Genomic DNA, 15,732 nt, shown 5'->3' with positions numbered 1-15,732 from the left:
TCCTGGCCTCAGGTGATCCACCTGCCTTGGCCTCCAAAAGTGCTGGGATTACAGGCATGAGTCACCATGCCTGGCCGATACCCAGCTTTTGCCAGTAGTCATCATGATACCCATTGGTTGTTGGAGGAAATAGAAACAGGAATTAATCTGTAGTGGCTGTGCATGGTGGCTCATACCTGTAATCCCAGCACTTTGAGAGGCTAAAGAGGGTTGCTTGCTGGGCACGGTAGCTCACGCCTGTAATCCCAGCACTTTGGGAGGCTGAGGTGGGCGGATCATGAGGTCAGGAGATCGAGACCATCCTGGCTAACACGGTGAAACCCCGTCTCTACTAAAAATACAAAGAAATTAGCCGGGCGTGGTGGCGGGCGCCTGTAGTTCCAGCTACTCAGAGGCTGAGGCAGGAGAATGGCGCAAACCCAGGAGGCGGAGCTTGCAGTGAGCCGAGATCAGGACACTGCACTCCCGTCTGGGGGATTGTGCGAGACTCCATCTCAAAAACAACAACAAAAAAAGAGGGTTGCTTGAGGTCAGGAGTTTGAGACCAGCCTGGGCAACATGTCGAAACCTCATCTCTACAAAAAAAAATACAAAAATTAGTTGGGTGGGGTGGCAGGTGCCTGTAGTCCCAGCTACTCGGGAGGCCGAGGTGGGAGGATTGCTTGAGCCTGGGAGGCTGCAGTGACCTGTAATTGCACCACTGTACTCCAGCCTGGGTGACAAAATGAGACCCTTTTTCAAAAAAGTTAATCTGTAATGGTCTCTGCACATTCCCAGCACCAATGACAAAAGAGGAACCAGATGCCAGCAACCGACTCTGTGTGAGGCGGAAGATCTCAATTTTAGTGTTCAGGTGAGGGACAAAGCTGAGCAGACGTAATGTGGAAGAGAGAGCTTACTGAGTTAATTGCCAGGAGAAGTATCTAAGTCAGAGGTTGGAGTTGCTCCTCTATGTTTTGCTGGGTTCGTGCAGAGCTGCTTTTGTACCAGGCTTCTACCACTTGGGGTGCTTTTTGCTTTTCTTTTCACTTCCCATGTCTCAAGCACCTGCTGTGGGTCAGCTCTGTGCAGGGGTACAAAGATGATCGATGTGGCAGTGTACAAAACAGTCAGAATCCACTGTGGTGGCTGTACCAGCAGTATTCACGTAGTGCAGTAGGAACATGGAAGCGGGGGCAGGCAGGGCCAGGGAACCCTCAGGGTGATCTAGACCCAGGGGACAACATGATCAAACGTATGGAGATGTAAGGGTGTGATGTGATGGGGCATACCAACTGTTTAGAGCAGAGGTCACCTGTAATCCCAGCACTTAGGGAGCAGAGGCCAGAGGATAGCTGGAGCCCAGGAGTTCGAGACCTGCTCGGGCAATATAGCAAGCCCCCTTTCTCCACAAAAAGGGAAAAAAAAAAGACAAAAAAACCCAGGTGTAGAGCAGAGGTCAGCAAACCAGCTTGCATGCCAAATCCAGCCTGCTGCCTGCTTTTTTGTGGCGCACAAGGTAAGAATTGTTTTCACTTTCTTTTGAGACAGGTCTATCCTGGCTGGAGCGCAGTAGCACTATCTTGGCTCACTGCAGCCTCGACCTCCCATGCTCAAAGAATCCTCCTGCCTCAGCCTCCTGAGTAGCTTGGACTGTAGGTGTGCACCACCACGCCCGGCTAATTCTTGTATTTTTTTGGTAGAGACAGCGTTTTGCCACATTGCCCAGGCTGGTCTTCAACTCCTGAGCTCAAGCGATCCACCTGCCTTGGCCTCTCAGAGGGCTGGGATTACAGGCATGAGCCACTGTGTCCTCTCTTCACATTTATTCAATGGTTGAAAAAAAATGATATTTCATGATGTGACGATTATATGAATTTCAGAGTCCCTAAATAAAGCTTCCTTTGGGCTGGGTGCAGTGGCTCATGCCTGTAATCCCAGCACTTTGGGAGGCCGAGGCGGGCGGACCATGAGGTCAGGAGATCGAGACCATTCTGGCTAATAAAGTGAAACCCCGCCTTTACTAAAAATAAAAAAATTAGCCGGGCATGGTGGTGGTTGCCTGTAATCCCAGCTACTCAGTAGGCTGAGGCAGGAGAATGGCATGAACCTGGGAGGCAGAGCTTGCAGTGAGCCGAGATCACGCCACTGCACTCCAGCCTGGGCGACAGAGCGAGACTGTGTCTCAAAAAATAAAAAATAAATAAAATAACGCTTCCTTTAAACCTGCAGTCATTCGTTTCTCTGTTGTCCTGGCTGCTTGTGCACTTCAACTACAGACTCAAGTAGTTGCAACAGGAGACTGACAATATGTGATGCTCATTGCTTCTCATTGCTGCACGTATCAGCATACCACATTTTTTGTTTTTTTTTGAGACGGAGTCTTGCTCTGTCGCCCAGGCTGGAGTGCAGTGGTGCGATCTGGGCTCACTGCAAGCTCCGCCTCCCAGGTTCATACCATTCTCTTGCCTCAGCCTCTCGAGTAGCTGGGACTACAGGCGCCAGCCACCATGCCTGGCTAATTTTTTGTATTTTTAGTAGAGACGGGGTTTCACCATGTTAGCCAGGATGGTCTCGATCTCCTGATCTTGTGATCCACCCACCTCGACCTCCCAAAGTGCTGGGATTACAGGTGTGAGCCACTGTGCCCCGCCAGCATACCATAGCACATTTTATACATTCTTCATCACCAGTGCATACCTCTTATGTCAAAAGAAGAGAGGAAGAGAAAAATGCATTTCAAATATTTCACTTTTAAGGCTCAGTGGCATATGGATTATTTTGTTAACATGTTTGGTGGCAAAGCACCTAATAATAAAGATAGCTGTGACTGGGCATGGTGGCTTATGCTTGTAATCTCAGCACTTTGGGAGGCCGAGGCAGGAGGACTTCTTGAGCCCAGGAGTCGAGGTTGCAATGAGCTGTGATTACACTGCTGCACTCCAGCCTGGTGACAGAGTGAGACCCTGTCTCTTTATTTAAAGAAGGAAATATTCCTTTAAAATTTATTGTTCCTTTTTTTTTTTTTTTTTTTTGAGATGGAGTCTCGTTCTGTCGCCCAGGCTGGAGTGCAGTGGCGTGATCTCTGCTCACTGCAACCACCTCCTGGGCTCAAGCGATTCTCGTGCCTCAGCCTCCTGAGTAGCTGGGACTACAGGCGCCCGCCACCACACCTGGCTAATTTGTATTTTTAGTGGGACGGGGTTTCACCATATTGGCCAGGTTGGTCTTGAACTCTCCTGGCCTTGTGATCCACCCGTCTCAGCCTCGCAAAGTGCTGGGATTACAGGCGTGAGCCACTGTACCTGGCTCCCCCCGGCCTTTTTTCTTTTTCTTTTTTTTTTTTGGAGACAGAGTCTTGCTCTGTTGTCCAGGCTGGAGTACAGTGGTGTGATCTCAGCTCATTGCAACCTCAACTTCCCTGGTTCAAGTGATTCTTGTGCCTCAGCCACCCAAGTCATTGGGATTATAGGTGTGACCCACCACGCCTGGGTAATTTTTTGTATTTTTAGTAGAGATGGGATTCTCCATGTTGGCCAGGCTGGTGTCAAACTCCTGACCCCAAGTGATTTGCCCGCCTTGGCCTACCAAAGTGCTAGGATTACAGGAGTGAGCCACTGCGCCTGACCTAAAAATTTTTTTCTGACCATTGCTTGCTTTTCTGGGAATATTGTGATAAGTGCTTGGTCTGATAATGCTGATGGATTTTTTCAGCACAGATGTCTTTTTTTTTTTTTTTTTTTGAGACAGGGTCTCGCTCTGTCACCCAGGCTGGCATGCAGTGGTGCAACCGTAGCTCACTGCAACCTCAAACTCTTGGGTTTAGTGATCCTTTCACTTCAGCCTTCCAAGTAGCTGGGACTACAGGTGCATGCCTGGCTTAGTTTTTTAAAAAATGTTTTAGTAATGGGGTCTTGCTATGTTGCCCTCAAACTCCTAGGCTCAAGTGATCCTCCCACCTCCGCCTCCTGTGTTGGTGGGATTACAGGGATGAGCCACTGCATGCAGCTAGGAATATTTCCTTACAGCAGAATTTCTTCACAAGAATTAAAACTACATTTTTGTAGTTTCAGTTGCAGGTTACAACTGAAGCAGGTTTCTGAGTGGCTCATTTGTCAGCTAGGCAAGGAAAGCCGTTTACTGATGTTGAGTTAATTAAATTGTGTTTGATTGCAGCAGCTGGAGAAGTGTGTCCAGAGAAAACACAGTTTTGTTTGAGAGCGTTAGCTTTTCAGCAGGAACAGTGTCTCAAAATGTTGAGGATGTTAGGAGCAATGTCAGTAGTCAATTAAAAAAGAAGGCCGGGCGCCATGGCCCACACTTGTAATCCCAGCACTTTGAGAGGCCAAGGTGGGCAGATCACAAGGTCAGGAGATTGAGACCACCCTGGCCAACATGGTGAAACCTCGTCTCTACTAAAAATACAAAAATTACAGGCCAGACGCGGTGGCTTACACCTGTAATCCCAGCACTTTGGGAGGCCGAGGTGGCTCACACCTGTAATCCCAGCACTTTGGGAGGCCAAGGCAGGCGGATCATGAGGTCAGGAGATCGAGACCATCGATCCCCCAACACAGTGAAACCCCGTCTCTACTAGAAAATACAAAAAAATTTAGCTGGGCATGGTGGCAGGCACCTGTAGTCCTAGCTACTTGGGAGGCTGAGGCAGGAGAATGGCGTGAACCCGGAAGGCGGAGGTTGCAGTGAGCCGAGATCACGCCACTGCATTCCAGCCTGGTGACAGAGCCAGACATCATCAAAAAGAAGGCCGATTTCATGTGGTTTTTCCTGGCTGTTGGTGAGTCCATAGCTAAGAAAACACTAATTCAGTACAACCTAAAGTGTAATCTGCTAGTATCTTTTACAGCTGGAGGTGGTAAAAATATGTGTACAGCAGAAGAAGAATTGGACAAATTTACAAAACTTGTGAAAATGTAAGGTGGTTTATTCATTGTGTTATTCTTCAGCAGGTACTTTGCAGAAAATATCTTAATTTATCATGTTATTGAACTCTTAGCATCAGTGATTTTACTTGGTTTTGTGAATCATCATCAGTTCCATAAGTTTTTGTCAGAAATAGAAGCTGAGTATTCTGATGTGCCCTGCCGCGCAGTAGTTTGATGGCTTAGCAGCGGTAGTTTTCTTTCAACTTTTTGAGCTCAGGGCTGAGATTGACGATTTTCTGAATGAGGAGAATCACTGGCAACCACTATTGAATGCTGAATGGCTTTGGAAATTAGCTTTTGCTGCAGACTAGGTAATGTTTGTTAATGAATTCAACCTAAAACTCCAAAGTAAAACAGTGCTTATGCAAACCCTATGCTTCAGGGAAGTCATGTTGATGACAGCAAATGTTTAAATCATTATGTCATGTTAAGCTGCCTTGTATACTTCCTGTGCTGTCAAAAGTGAAAACAAAGGCAAGCTCTCCATTCCTACACACATGTTCCAAATGCAGGCTATAGTTCTATCAGGGATTTTGCATCTCAATGTGAACACAAAGGAAATTTCTCTAATTTGAAATCCACTGGGTGGGCGTGGTGGTTTACGCCTGTAATCCCAGCACTTTGGGAGGCCAAGGTGGGTAGATCACTTGAGGTCAGGAGTTCAAGACCAGCCTGGCCAACATGGAGAAACCCCATCTCTACCAAAAAATACAAAAATTAGCCGGGTGTGGTAGCGCATGCCTGTAATCCCAGCTACTCAGGAGGCTGAGGCAGGAGAATCACTTGAATGTGGGAGACAGAGGTTGCAGTGAGCTGAGATCATGCTGCTGCACTCCTGCCTGGGCGACAGAGTGAGACTGCATCTAAAAAATAAAAATAAAAAATCCATTAATCTGTGCAACTCAGTTTACGCCAAATGTTCAACTGGAAGTGATTAAAAGAGACGTATTAAGATTAATAGAATTCTGGCCAGGCGTGGTGGCTCATGCCTGTAATCTCAGCACATTGGGAGGCCGAGGCGGGCGGATCACCTGAGGTCAGGAGTTCAAGACCAGCCTGGGCAATATGGTGAAACCCTGTCTCTACTAAAAAATACAAAAATTAGCCAGGTGTGGTCACGGGCACCTGTAATCCCAGCTACTTGGGAGGCTGAGGCAGGAAGAATCGCTTGAACCTAGGAAGCAGAGGTTGCAGTGAGCCGAGATTGCGCCACTGCACTCCAGCCTGGTGAACAGAGCGAGACTCTGTCTCAAAAAAAAAAAAAAAAAAAAATCAGTAGAATTCTATAATTGTCATCTAAGAGATGGATATCCTGAATAAAAATTATATGCTTGGCTGGGCGCGGTGGCTGACACCTGTAATCCCAGCACTTTGGGAGGCTGAGGTGGGTGGATCACGAGGTCAGGAGATCGAGACCACTGTGAAACCCCGTCTCTACTAAAAATACAAAAAATTAGCCGGGCATGGTGGCAGGCGCCTGTAATCCCAGCTACTCGGGAGGCTGAGGCAGGAGAATGGCGTGAACCCGGGAGGCAGAGCTTGCAGTGAGCCAAGATTGCACCACTGCACTCCAGCCTGGGCACAGAGCGAGACTCCATCTCAAAAAAAAAAAAAAAAAAAAAAAAATTATATGCTTGAGCCTTGGCAACACAGTGAAACCCCGTCTTTACAAAAAATACAAAAATTAGCTGGGCATGGTGGCTGTGGTCCTAGCTACCTGGGAGGCTGAGGTGGGAGGATTGCCTGAGCCCCGGAGGTTGAGGCTGCAGTGAGCTGTGATTGCGCCACTGCACTCCAGCCTCGGTGACAGAGTGAGACTGTCTCAAAAAGGAAAAAAAGAAAAACAAGCCCACATGCTTGTGGAATGTTATCAACATTTGGTAATACCTATGTATGTGAAAAGACATTTTCAAAGATGAAATACATAAAAATCTCATTACAGGCCGGGTGTGGTGACTCACGCCTGTAATCCCAGCACTTTGGGAGGTCAAAGCAGGGGAGGATTACTTAAGCTCGGGAGTTCGTGATTAGCCCAGGTAACATAGCAAGATCTTGTCTGTACTAAAAATCAAAAAAATTTAGCTGGGCATGGGGGCACGCGCCTATAGTCCAGCTACTCCAGAGGCTGAGGTGGGAAGATCACTTGAGCTCAGGAGGTCAAGGCTGCAGTGAGCCCTGCTTGAGCTGCTGCACTCCAGCCTGGGCAACAGAGCGAGCTCCTGCCTTAAGAAAAATTTATGTGTGTGTGTATTTGGGTGTGTATATATATAAAATATATATAATATATATGTATGTATTACAGAATCAGAATTAACGATGAACTTTTGTAATCCATTTTTGCAAAATGTTATCCCCTCAGAAAGAAATCTAAAGTCCACTGAGCGTGGTGGCTCACGCCTGTAATCCTAGCACTTTGGGAGACTGAGGTGCTTGAACCCCAGGGGCAGAGATTACAGTGAGCTGAGATCACACCACTTCCCTCTATCCTGGGCAAAAGAGCGAGACTCTGTCTCAAAAAAAAAAAAAAAAATCTAAAGTCTAAAATATTTACCATTTGGTCCTTTACAAGAAGAGTTTGCTGGCCGGGCACAGGGGCTCATGTCTGTAATCCCGGCACTTTGGGGGGCTGAGGCGGGCGGATCACAAGGTCAGGAGATCTAGACCATCTGGCTAACATGGTGAAACCCCGTCTCTAGTAAAAATACAAAAAAAAAAAAAATTAGCCAGGCGTGGTGGCATGCACCTGTAGTCTCAGCTACTCGGGAGGCTGAGACAGGAGAATTGCTTGAACCTGGGAGGCGGAGGTTGCAGTGAGTTAGCCAAGATCACACCGCTGCACTTCGGCCTGGGCGACAGAGGGAGACTCCGTCTCAAAAAAAAAAAAAAAAAAAAAAAAAAAGCAAGAGTTAAATTTTGGGCCAGGCGCAGTGGCTCACACCTGTAATCCCAGCACTTTGGGAGGCCAAAGCGGGCGAATCACAAGGTCAGGAGTTCAAGACCACCCTGGCCAACATGGTGAAACCCTGTCTCTACTAAAAATACAAAACATTAGCTGGGTGTGGTGGCGGGTGCCTGTAATCCCAGCTACTAGGGAGGCTGAGGCAGGAGACTTGCTTGAACCTGGGAGGCAAAGATTGCAGTGAGCTGAGATTGCACCACTGCACTCTAGCCCAGGCAACAGTGCGAGAATCCATCTCAAAAAAAAATAATAATAGTAAGAGTTAAATTCGGGCTCTAGGAAGAGGGTTGAGCACCATACAGTGTCATCTGGACAGAGAAAGGCCAGAAACAGGGAAGTCAGTTTAGAAAAAGGTCTGAAGTCCCTGACCCAGGGCAGTGGGAATGGAAGTGAAGACGCTTAACATGGAATCTGTAGCTCACTGTCTGTCCTGATCTGTGGGAGCCCTGCCAGCCAGAGCCTCTGTGGAGTCTCATCTGCACGTGGCACTGTGGACATGTCTGCCACAAGTCAGCAGGCTCACCAGGTCTAGCTCCTGTCCTCGAGGACCTTTCCTTCTCCAGGACAGACTGTGCGCAGAGGCAGGGTGAACATATCCTAGGTTTCTCCTCCTGCCTCCCTGTGCTTTCATGAGGCACTGACACCAGGCAGGCATGTGTCACTCTTAGAACTACCAGGTTTAGCAAATAAAGGATGCCAGCTGGGCATAGTGGCGCATACCTGCAATCCCAGCTACTCTGGAGACTGGAGCAGGAGGATTGCTTGAGGCCAAGAGTTTGAGGCTGTGGTATGCCATGATTGAGCCTGTGAACAGCCACTGCACTCCAGCCTGGGCAACATAACAAGACCCTGTCTCTTAAAAACAAAACAGGATGCCAGTTACATTGGAAACAGATTATTTATGTATGTATGTATGTATGTATTTATTTATTTATTTATTTTTGAGATGGAGTTTTGCTCTTATTGCCCTGGCTGGAGTGCAATGGCGTGATCTTGGCTCACTGCAACCTCCGCCTCTTGGGTTCAAGTACTTCTCCTACCTCAGCCTCCTGAGTAGCTGGGACTACAGGCACACATCACCACGCCCAGCTAATTTTTGTATTTTTTAGTGGAGACATGGTTTCACCGGGTTGGCCAGGGTGGTCTCGATCTGTTGACCTTGTGATCCACCCGCCTTAGCCTCCCAAAGTGCTGGGATTACAGGCGTGAACCACCGCACCCAGCCATTTTTTTATATTTTTAGTAGAGTCCGGGTTTCACCATTTTGGCCAGTCTGGTCTCGAACTCCAGACCTCAGGTGATCCACCCGCCCCAGCTTCCCAAAGTGCTAGGATTACAGGCGTGAGCCACCACACCTGACCAGAAGCAGATAATTTCTTTAGGATAAGTATGTCCCATGCAATATTTGAGACTTAATTAGGCTAAAATATTATTCAGTGCTTATATGAGATTCCAGTTTAACTGGATGTTCTGTCCTTAATCTGCCCATTCTAACCATGCCTCACTCTTCTGTGCTCCTGGCTCTGGGCCCAGCTTCCCTCTTTCAGGAAAGTTCCTTCTCTCTCATTTTCTGTTACCTCCTGAGGTAGTTTCTTTGCGGGTCCAAAAAGTCAGGAAAAGGATGTACGTCCCAGGAGAGGGATGGTCCTACCAGTTTGAGGAATGGGTATCCCGCTCAGTGCCAGGCTTGGTACCTTTGTGTAGCAGGAGGGCACAGCTTTTTGTGTAACCAGACAGGAAAGGAGAAGAACCTTTGCTTCAAATGCCAAAGGGACCAGGAGAGCATCAGGCCATAGGGACGCTTCCAGATTTCTGCCTGGGGTCTTCAGGATGTACCTGGACCCCAGAGATGAGGCCCTTGAAATTTGCAGTTTGCCTCCTGCACCTCACCTCATCTCCTTTTCTCTTTTCCAGCTCTCTTCCTATTCCACGCACATCCACAAAGGTACTGGGAGCTCTTAGAACCAGACACTCTGTTTCTAAGCTCATACTGTTTCTGTTCCAAAAACACCTTCAAATTCTTCATCCACTAGTACCTCTCCTCCCCTCTTCCCCCTTCCTCCTTCCTGCATCCCAGCCTGGGTCGAGGATCCCTTTTTTGGATCGACTTCTGTTCCCTTCATGCTTCTTTCTGCAGTCTGCAAGCCTCTGGCACCATCCTTCTCGATGACGTTAGGTGTCCTATCCCAAGCCATTCGTTGCTTGCATTGTTAGGCTCGAGAGACTAAAGAGAACTATACTAACTGCCTGTCCTTCCTGGGGCCGGGGGCAGGGGGACCCAGTCTAGGAGACTCCCCAACCTGGACACATGTAGCTAACAGAAACCCAGATGTAAGGGAGTAAGTGGGTCTGGGGCCTTCCACTGGGTGGAATGTGGGAGAAGAGATTTGGGAGTGTCTTGGCTGTTACACATGCAGGGCAGAGGAGAGAGACCAGTGAAGGTTGGGAGGAGGCGGCCAAAAGGAGACAGCTTCATGCCCCCAGGACATAAATAGCCCGGCTGCTTCAGGTACTCACATGAGGTGACACGACTGGGGACAGAACAGGCTGGAGCAGCAGGGGCGGGGTCGGGGGGCGGGTCTCTTCAAAACTTCGGTATGAGTTTTTCCCCAAGCACAGATCTAGGTAGTGCTAGGAAATGTCTCTGGGCGGAGGCGGGCAGACAGGACGGTAATTACTGAGTCAGTAGTCCCGAGGGATGCCTTGTGACCTTCAGCTTCAGAGCTGAAAAGCCTAAGTGCTTATCTGCAGATTTCTCCTCTCAGCCCACAGCCCCAGCTCATGGTACAGGCGAGGCCTGCAACAACAGGCAGGTGGACTTGGGTAGCAGAGGCCTGTAGAGTTTGGCAGAGGCGCCTCATGCTCTTATTTGCAGCCCTTTGCCTGTGATTAGTGGTTTGGCTTGGGAAACCTTGGAAAGGGCTCAGAGAACCAAGCTGCTGATTAACGCCACAGCTGGTCAACACAGGCGACAGCTGACCGCCGAGGCCCCTGTGGTCTGTGGTTCTTGCCTTTCAGGCTGGTGTGGGACTGGTGTTGGTTTGGATCCTAGAGCTGAGGTGTAGCCTTACAGCTCTGGGTCTCTCCTGGTATCCCAGTGGAACTAGCACCCCACAGCAGGGCCCTCAGGGGACTTGGCGGCTAACTTCTTGCTGAGAAGCAAGAGACTTCATTCTCTGCTCCCGGCCTGCCCCATGCGGGGCTCTCTCTGCAGGTACCTGAAAGAATTCCGCACAGAGCAGTGCCCACTCTTTGTGCAACACAAATGCACGCAGCATCGGCCCTACACCTGCTTCCATTGGCACTTCGTGAACCAGCGGCGCCGCCGGTCCATCCGCCGTCGGGACGGCACCTTCAATTACAGCCCTGACGTCTACTGCACCAAGTACGACGAGGCTACAGGCCTCTGCCCGGAGGGCGACGAGTGAGTGACCCAGCCTGTCCTCAGAGGAGCCCCATGTCTCCTTCTGGGTCAGATGCCCTCAGGGTAGGCTGGGCAGATTCTGGGAAGCCATCCAGAGGACTGGTTGCAGCCCAGCCCATGGCCTGAGCCTGGGCTCAGACCCCACCATCCCTGGCGGTAGGCTGCGGGGAGGTACCATTTCTCTTTCCCACTTTTAGGAAACCTAAGAGAGGCCTTTCTTTCACTAAGCCTAAGGGCCCACATCTGAACCCAGGAGGCTGCCTGGCCTTTTTTCATCCTCCCCTGGGGATCACAGGGCCCCTCTCCCTATCTGGGAGTTACACTTGCCATATCCCATGCGGTTCCCACCAAAGCTGGCTGTTTAGAGAGAGCGCTTCACCGGCACCCAGGTTTGCTGACCCTAAATATCTTACTGCAAATCTCTGTGGAGAAATAGGGCACAGCACTGACAGACACAGGGAGGTGCCACACCTGGGAGTGTCCCCGACGGAACATTCACTGACCCTGCTTGTCTCATAGAGCCTTCCCTACGTCAGCCCTCTTTCTTTTTTTAAATTTTTATAATTTTATTTATTTATTTAGACAGGGTTTCCCTCTTTCCCCCAGGCTGGAGTGCAGTGGCACCATCCTTGCTGCACCCTCAAACTCTACTCTGTTGCCCAGGCTGGAGTGCAGTGGTGTGATCTTGGCTCACTGCAGCCTCCACCTCCTGGGTGCAAGTGATTTTCCTGCCTCAGCCTCCCAAGTAGCTGGGACTGCAGGTGTGCACCACAACACGAGGCTAATTTTGCATTTTTAGTAGAGACAGGGTTTCACCATGCTGACCAGACTGGTCTCGACCTCCTGACCTCAGGTGATCCGCCCTCTTGGCCTCCCAAAGTGCTGGAATTACAGGCATGAGCCACTATGCCCGGCTTCAGTTCATTTATTTGTTTTTTTTTTTTTTTGAGATGGATGGGCACCTGCTTCCACTGGCACTTCCATGTCGGCTCACTGCAACCTCCACCTCCTGGGTTCAAGCAATTCTACCTCAGCCTCTCAAGTAGCTGGGATTACAGGCGCAGGCCACCATGCCCAGCTAATTTTTTGTATTTTTAGTAGAGATGGGGTTTTGCCATGTTGTCTAGGCTGGTCTCAAACTCCTGACCTCAGGTGATCCACCCGCCTCGGCCTCCCACAACTGTTGGGATTTACAGGCGTGAGCCACCACACCTGGCCATGATTTAAAACATTTTTAATTTGTAGAGATGGGTGAGGGGATGTCTTCACTGTGTTGCCCAGGCTGGTCTCAAATTCCTGGCCTCAAATGATCCTCCTGCTTTGCCTCCCAAAGTGCTGAGATTGCAGGTGTGAGCTACTGGCCTGGCCTAACACCTCTTTCTCATGGAGGCCCAAGGCTTGCTGACCCTACCCCTAGCCTGACGAAGCACTCAGGGGATGAAGGCTATACCTGAGTTTTGAGTAGATCATTTGCTTCTCTGACGGCCCCCAAGCCTAGGCAGCATTTGTTCTCCCAGATGTCTGTCCTGCCCTGGAATGCCAGGCCCTGTTGGGCCCCATTTAGGCTGCAGGCAGCAGCAGGGCAGTTCTCTTACCTTGCAGCAGGGTTCATCATTGCCTTCTTCCTAGTGCACCTTCCAGGCCATAGTGAAAGCTGTTCAACAGTTGGAGAAAGGCCGGGCGCAGTGGCTCACATTTGTAATCCCAGCACTTTGGGAGGCTGAGGCGGGCAGATGACGAGGTCAGGAGATCGAGACCATCCTGGCCAACATGGTGAAACCCTGTCTATTCCTGGCTCACTGCAACCTCCACCTCCCGGGTTCAAGCAATTCTACCTCAGCCTCTCAAGTAGCTGAGATTACAGGCGCAGGCCACCATGCCCGGCATAGTGGTGTGTGCCTGTAATCCCAGCTACTTGGGAGGCTGAGGCAGGAGAATCGCTTGAACCAGGGAGTTGGAGTTGCAGTGAGCCAAGATCGTGCCCCTGCACTCCAGCCTGGCAACAGAGCAAGACTCCGTCTCAAAAACAAAACAAAACAAACAAACAACAACAACAACAAAAACAGTTGGGGAAAGGGCAGGGGGTAGGCAGGGAAGCCTAGGCTGCAGGCAGCAAAGTTGAGTGACCCCCGCTACCATGTTCCAGGTGCCCATTCCTGCACAGAACCACAGGGGACACTGAGCGCAGGTACCACCTTCGTTACTACAAAACTGGAATCTGCATCCACGAGACAGACTCGAAAGGCAACTGCACCAAAAACGGCCTGCACTGCGCTTTTGCCCACGGGCCCCATGACCTCCGCTCCCCTGTCTACGACATCAGGTGGGCTGGGTGCTGGGCTGGGCTGATGGCAGTAGGCTGGGGTCCAGGGCAGGGGCCTGGCGGCTGATGACGGTGAGTACCTCAGACTGCAGTGGAGGGCTGGCACTCTGGTTCTTGCCCCCTCATGCCCCCTCTCCACCTCTCTGTTCTTTCCTCTCCTCCCAGGGAGCTTCAGGCCATGGAGGCCTTGCAGAATGGCCAGACCACAGTAGAGGGGAGCATAGAGGGCCAGTCGGCTGGGGCTGCGAGCCACGCCATGATAGAAAAGATCCTCAGCGAGGAGCCTCGATGGCAAGGTACAGGCCTCCACGCCTCGGCCGCGCCCTCCCTCTAATCCTGCTCATAGCTGCCCTGGGGATTTGACTCACCACCACCTACTGCCTGCTCTAGCCGAAGCCCTGACCTGGCCCGCATCCCACCCTACACCCACCATTGAAAAGGCGCCTCTAGGGGCGTTTTCCCTGACACATCATGTTCCCAAGATCCCCCCAGGCTTTCACATGTGCACAGGCACGTACATAAGTGCACATGCAAATGTTTTCCACCCTGCAAGAGTGCCCTTTCACCCTGTGAGCTGTGAGTGTCTCTCTGATGGACAGCATCTGTCGTCCTTGCTGCACCTGGGGCTGTGCCATGGCCTGGGAGGAGGGGCCCTACTCACATCTCGCAGGGGCCTCCTGTCTTGGACTCCTTCCCAGTGGCTTCTCCTTCCCTCCGCTCCAGTCATGCTAGTCTTGGGGTGCTCCAGCTCCTCTCACCTGACCCCTGCCCTCTGGCCCCCTGTGCAGAGACTGCTTATGTGCTGGGGAACTATAAGACGGAGCCTTGCAAGAAACCCCCGCGGCTGTGCCGCCAAGGCTATGCCTGTCCCTACTACCACAACAGCAAGGACCGGCGGCGGAGCCCCCGGAAGCACAAATACAGGTCCTTAGGCCCCAGGAGGCCAGCCATGGGAGGGAGGAGTGGCAGGGAAGGGGTCAGGCAGAGGCTGCTCCCACTGGCTGTCCGGGAGGAGGGGAGGCTGGTCCTGGGGATGACAGGATCGCAAGCCCAGGGCCCAGGGGAGGGCATAGTGAGGATGCCTGGACAGTAGGAGCCCAGCTTCACCTCCTGCGTGAATGAGGACCCTGGTCAGACCGTCTGTGAGGCCCCACCACTTCTGATCCTGAGGGGAATGTGTTGAATGAGGACCAGGCCACAGCATGGACAGTGTGGTTGTAGCTCCAGCCTGACCCTACTTGGGCTAGTGGGAGGGCCTGGCCAAGGGGAGTCAAACAGTATCCTTTGTGGTGATGCGGCCAGGCTGGGTCAGAGAAAGAGCTTGGCTTGTGGCACCAGCAAGGCCCTGACTCTGCAGCTGGTCTTTTCCATTTCTGTGCTCACGCCTATGAGGCTGGGTCCAGGTGGCACCCGATAGGCTCCGATCTCACCCCCTCCTTTCTCCATCTGACCCCACCCTGTTGTTGACCAGGTCGTCTCCATGTCCAAACGTCAAGCACGGGGATGAGTGGGGAGACCCTGGCAAGTGTGAGAACGGAGACGCCTGCCAGTACTGCCACACCCGCACCGAGCAGCAGTTCCACCCCGAGGTGGGCCCCACAGCAGGGCGGGGGGCGGCTTTGAGAAGTAAGGAGAGAGGCAGGCAGGATCAGTGGAGATGTTGGCAGAACCCATCCTGATGCCATCCTGGAAGAGGGACTTGTGGCCACCGGCTCTCCCCTGGCAGTGCCTAGAGGAACCCTGCATGCCGAATTTGGCATCTTCTCCTATTCTGAGCCCACACTCACCAAGCAGCCCTCTGCTTCCAGTTCTGTGTCCCCCAGGCCTTCTGACAGGGCAGGTGTAGATGGAGTGTGGCGACCTGGCCACTCTGGGCTTTCCACCACTCATGGTGCTTATAATCCAGTGACATCAGGATTGAAAAAATAGGGCCGGGCACAGTGGCTTATACCTATAATTCCAGCACTCTGGGAGGCCAAGGTGGGTGGATCACTTGAGGTCAGGAGTTCGAGACTAGCCTGCAACATGCCATCTCTACTAAATATACAAAAATTAGCCAGATTTGGTGGTGAGCGCCTGTAACCCCCGCTACTCAGGAGGT

At 51.1% G+C, this 15,732-nt stretch overlaps 1 protein-coding gene across 3 annotated transcripts in view; it reads left to right on the top strand.

Annotated features, from left to right (window-relative positions):
* UNK (unk zinc finger) overlaps positions 1 to 15,732 on the top strand; it is a 41,737-nt gene that overhangs the window by 14,659 nt on the left and 11,346 nt on the right. For 2 of the 3 annotated variants that reach the window (XM_055242110.1, XM_055242111.2), the window contains exons 2-6: positions 11,099 to 11,308; positions 13,455 to 13,631; positions 13,797 to 13,927; positions 14,420 to 14,555; positions 15,103 to 15,220. In XM_055242110.1, coding sequence (XP_055098085.1) covers positions 11,099 to 11,308; positions 13,455 to 13,631; positions 13,797 to 13,927; positions 14,420 to 14,555; positions 15,103 to 15,220 — 772 coding nt within the window. The remainder of the gene's footprint in view (positions 1 to 11,098; positions 11,309 to 13,454; positions 13,632 to 13,796; positions 13,928 to 14,419; positions 14,556 to 15,102; positions 15,221 to 15,732) is intronic. The other variant, XM_063617128.1, reaches the window with a different exon arrangement.

The sequence above is a fragment of the Symphalangus syndactylus genome, chromosome 14 (assembly GCF_028878055.3).
Source record: "Symphalangus syndactylus isolate Jambi chromosome 14, NHGRI_mSymSyn1-v2.1_pri, whole genome shotgun sequence".
In the NCBI taxonomy this organism is placed as follows: Eukaryota; Metazoa; Chordata; class Mammalia; order Primates; family Hylobatidae; genus Symphalangus; species Symphalangus syndactylus.
The sequence above is the reverse complement of the archived record's forward strand: the minus strand, read 5'-3'. Positions and strand labels throughout refer to the sequence as shown.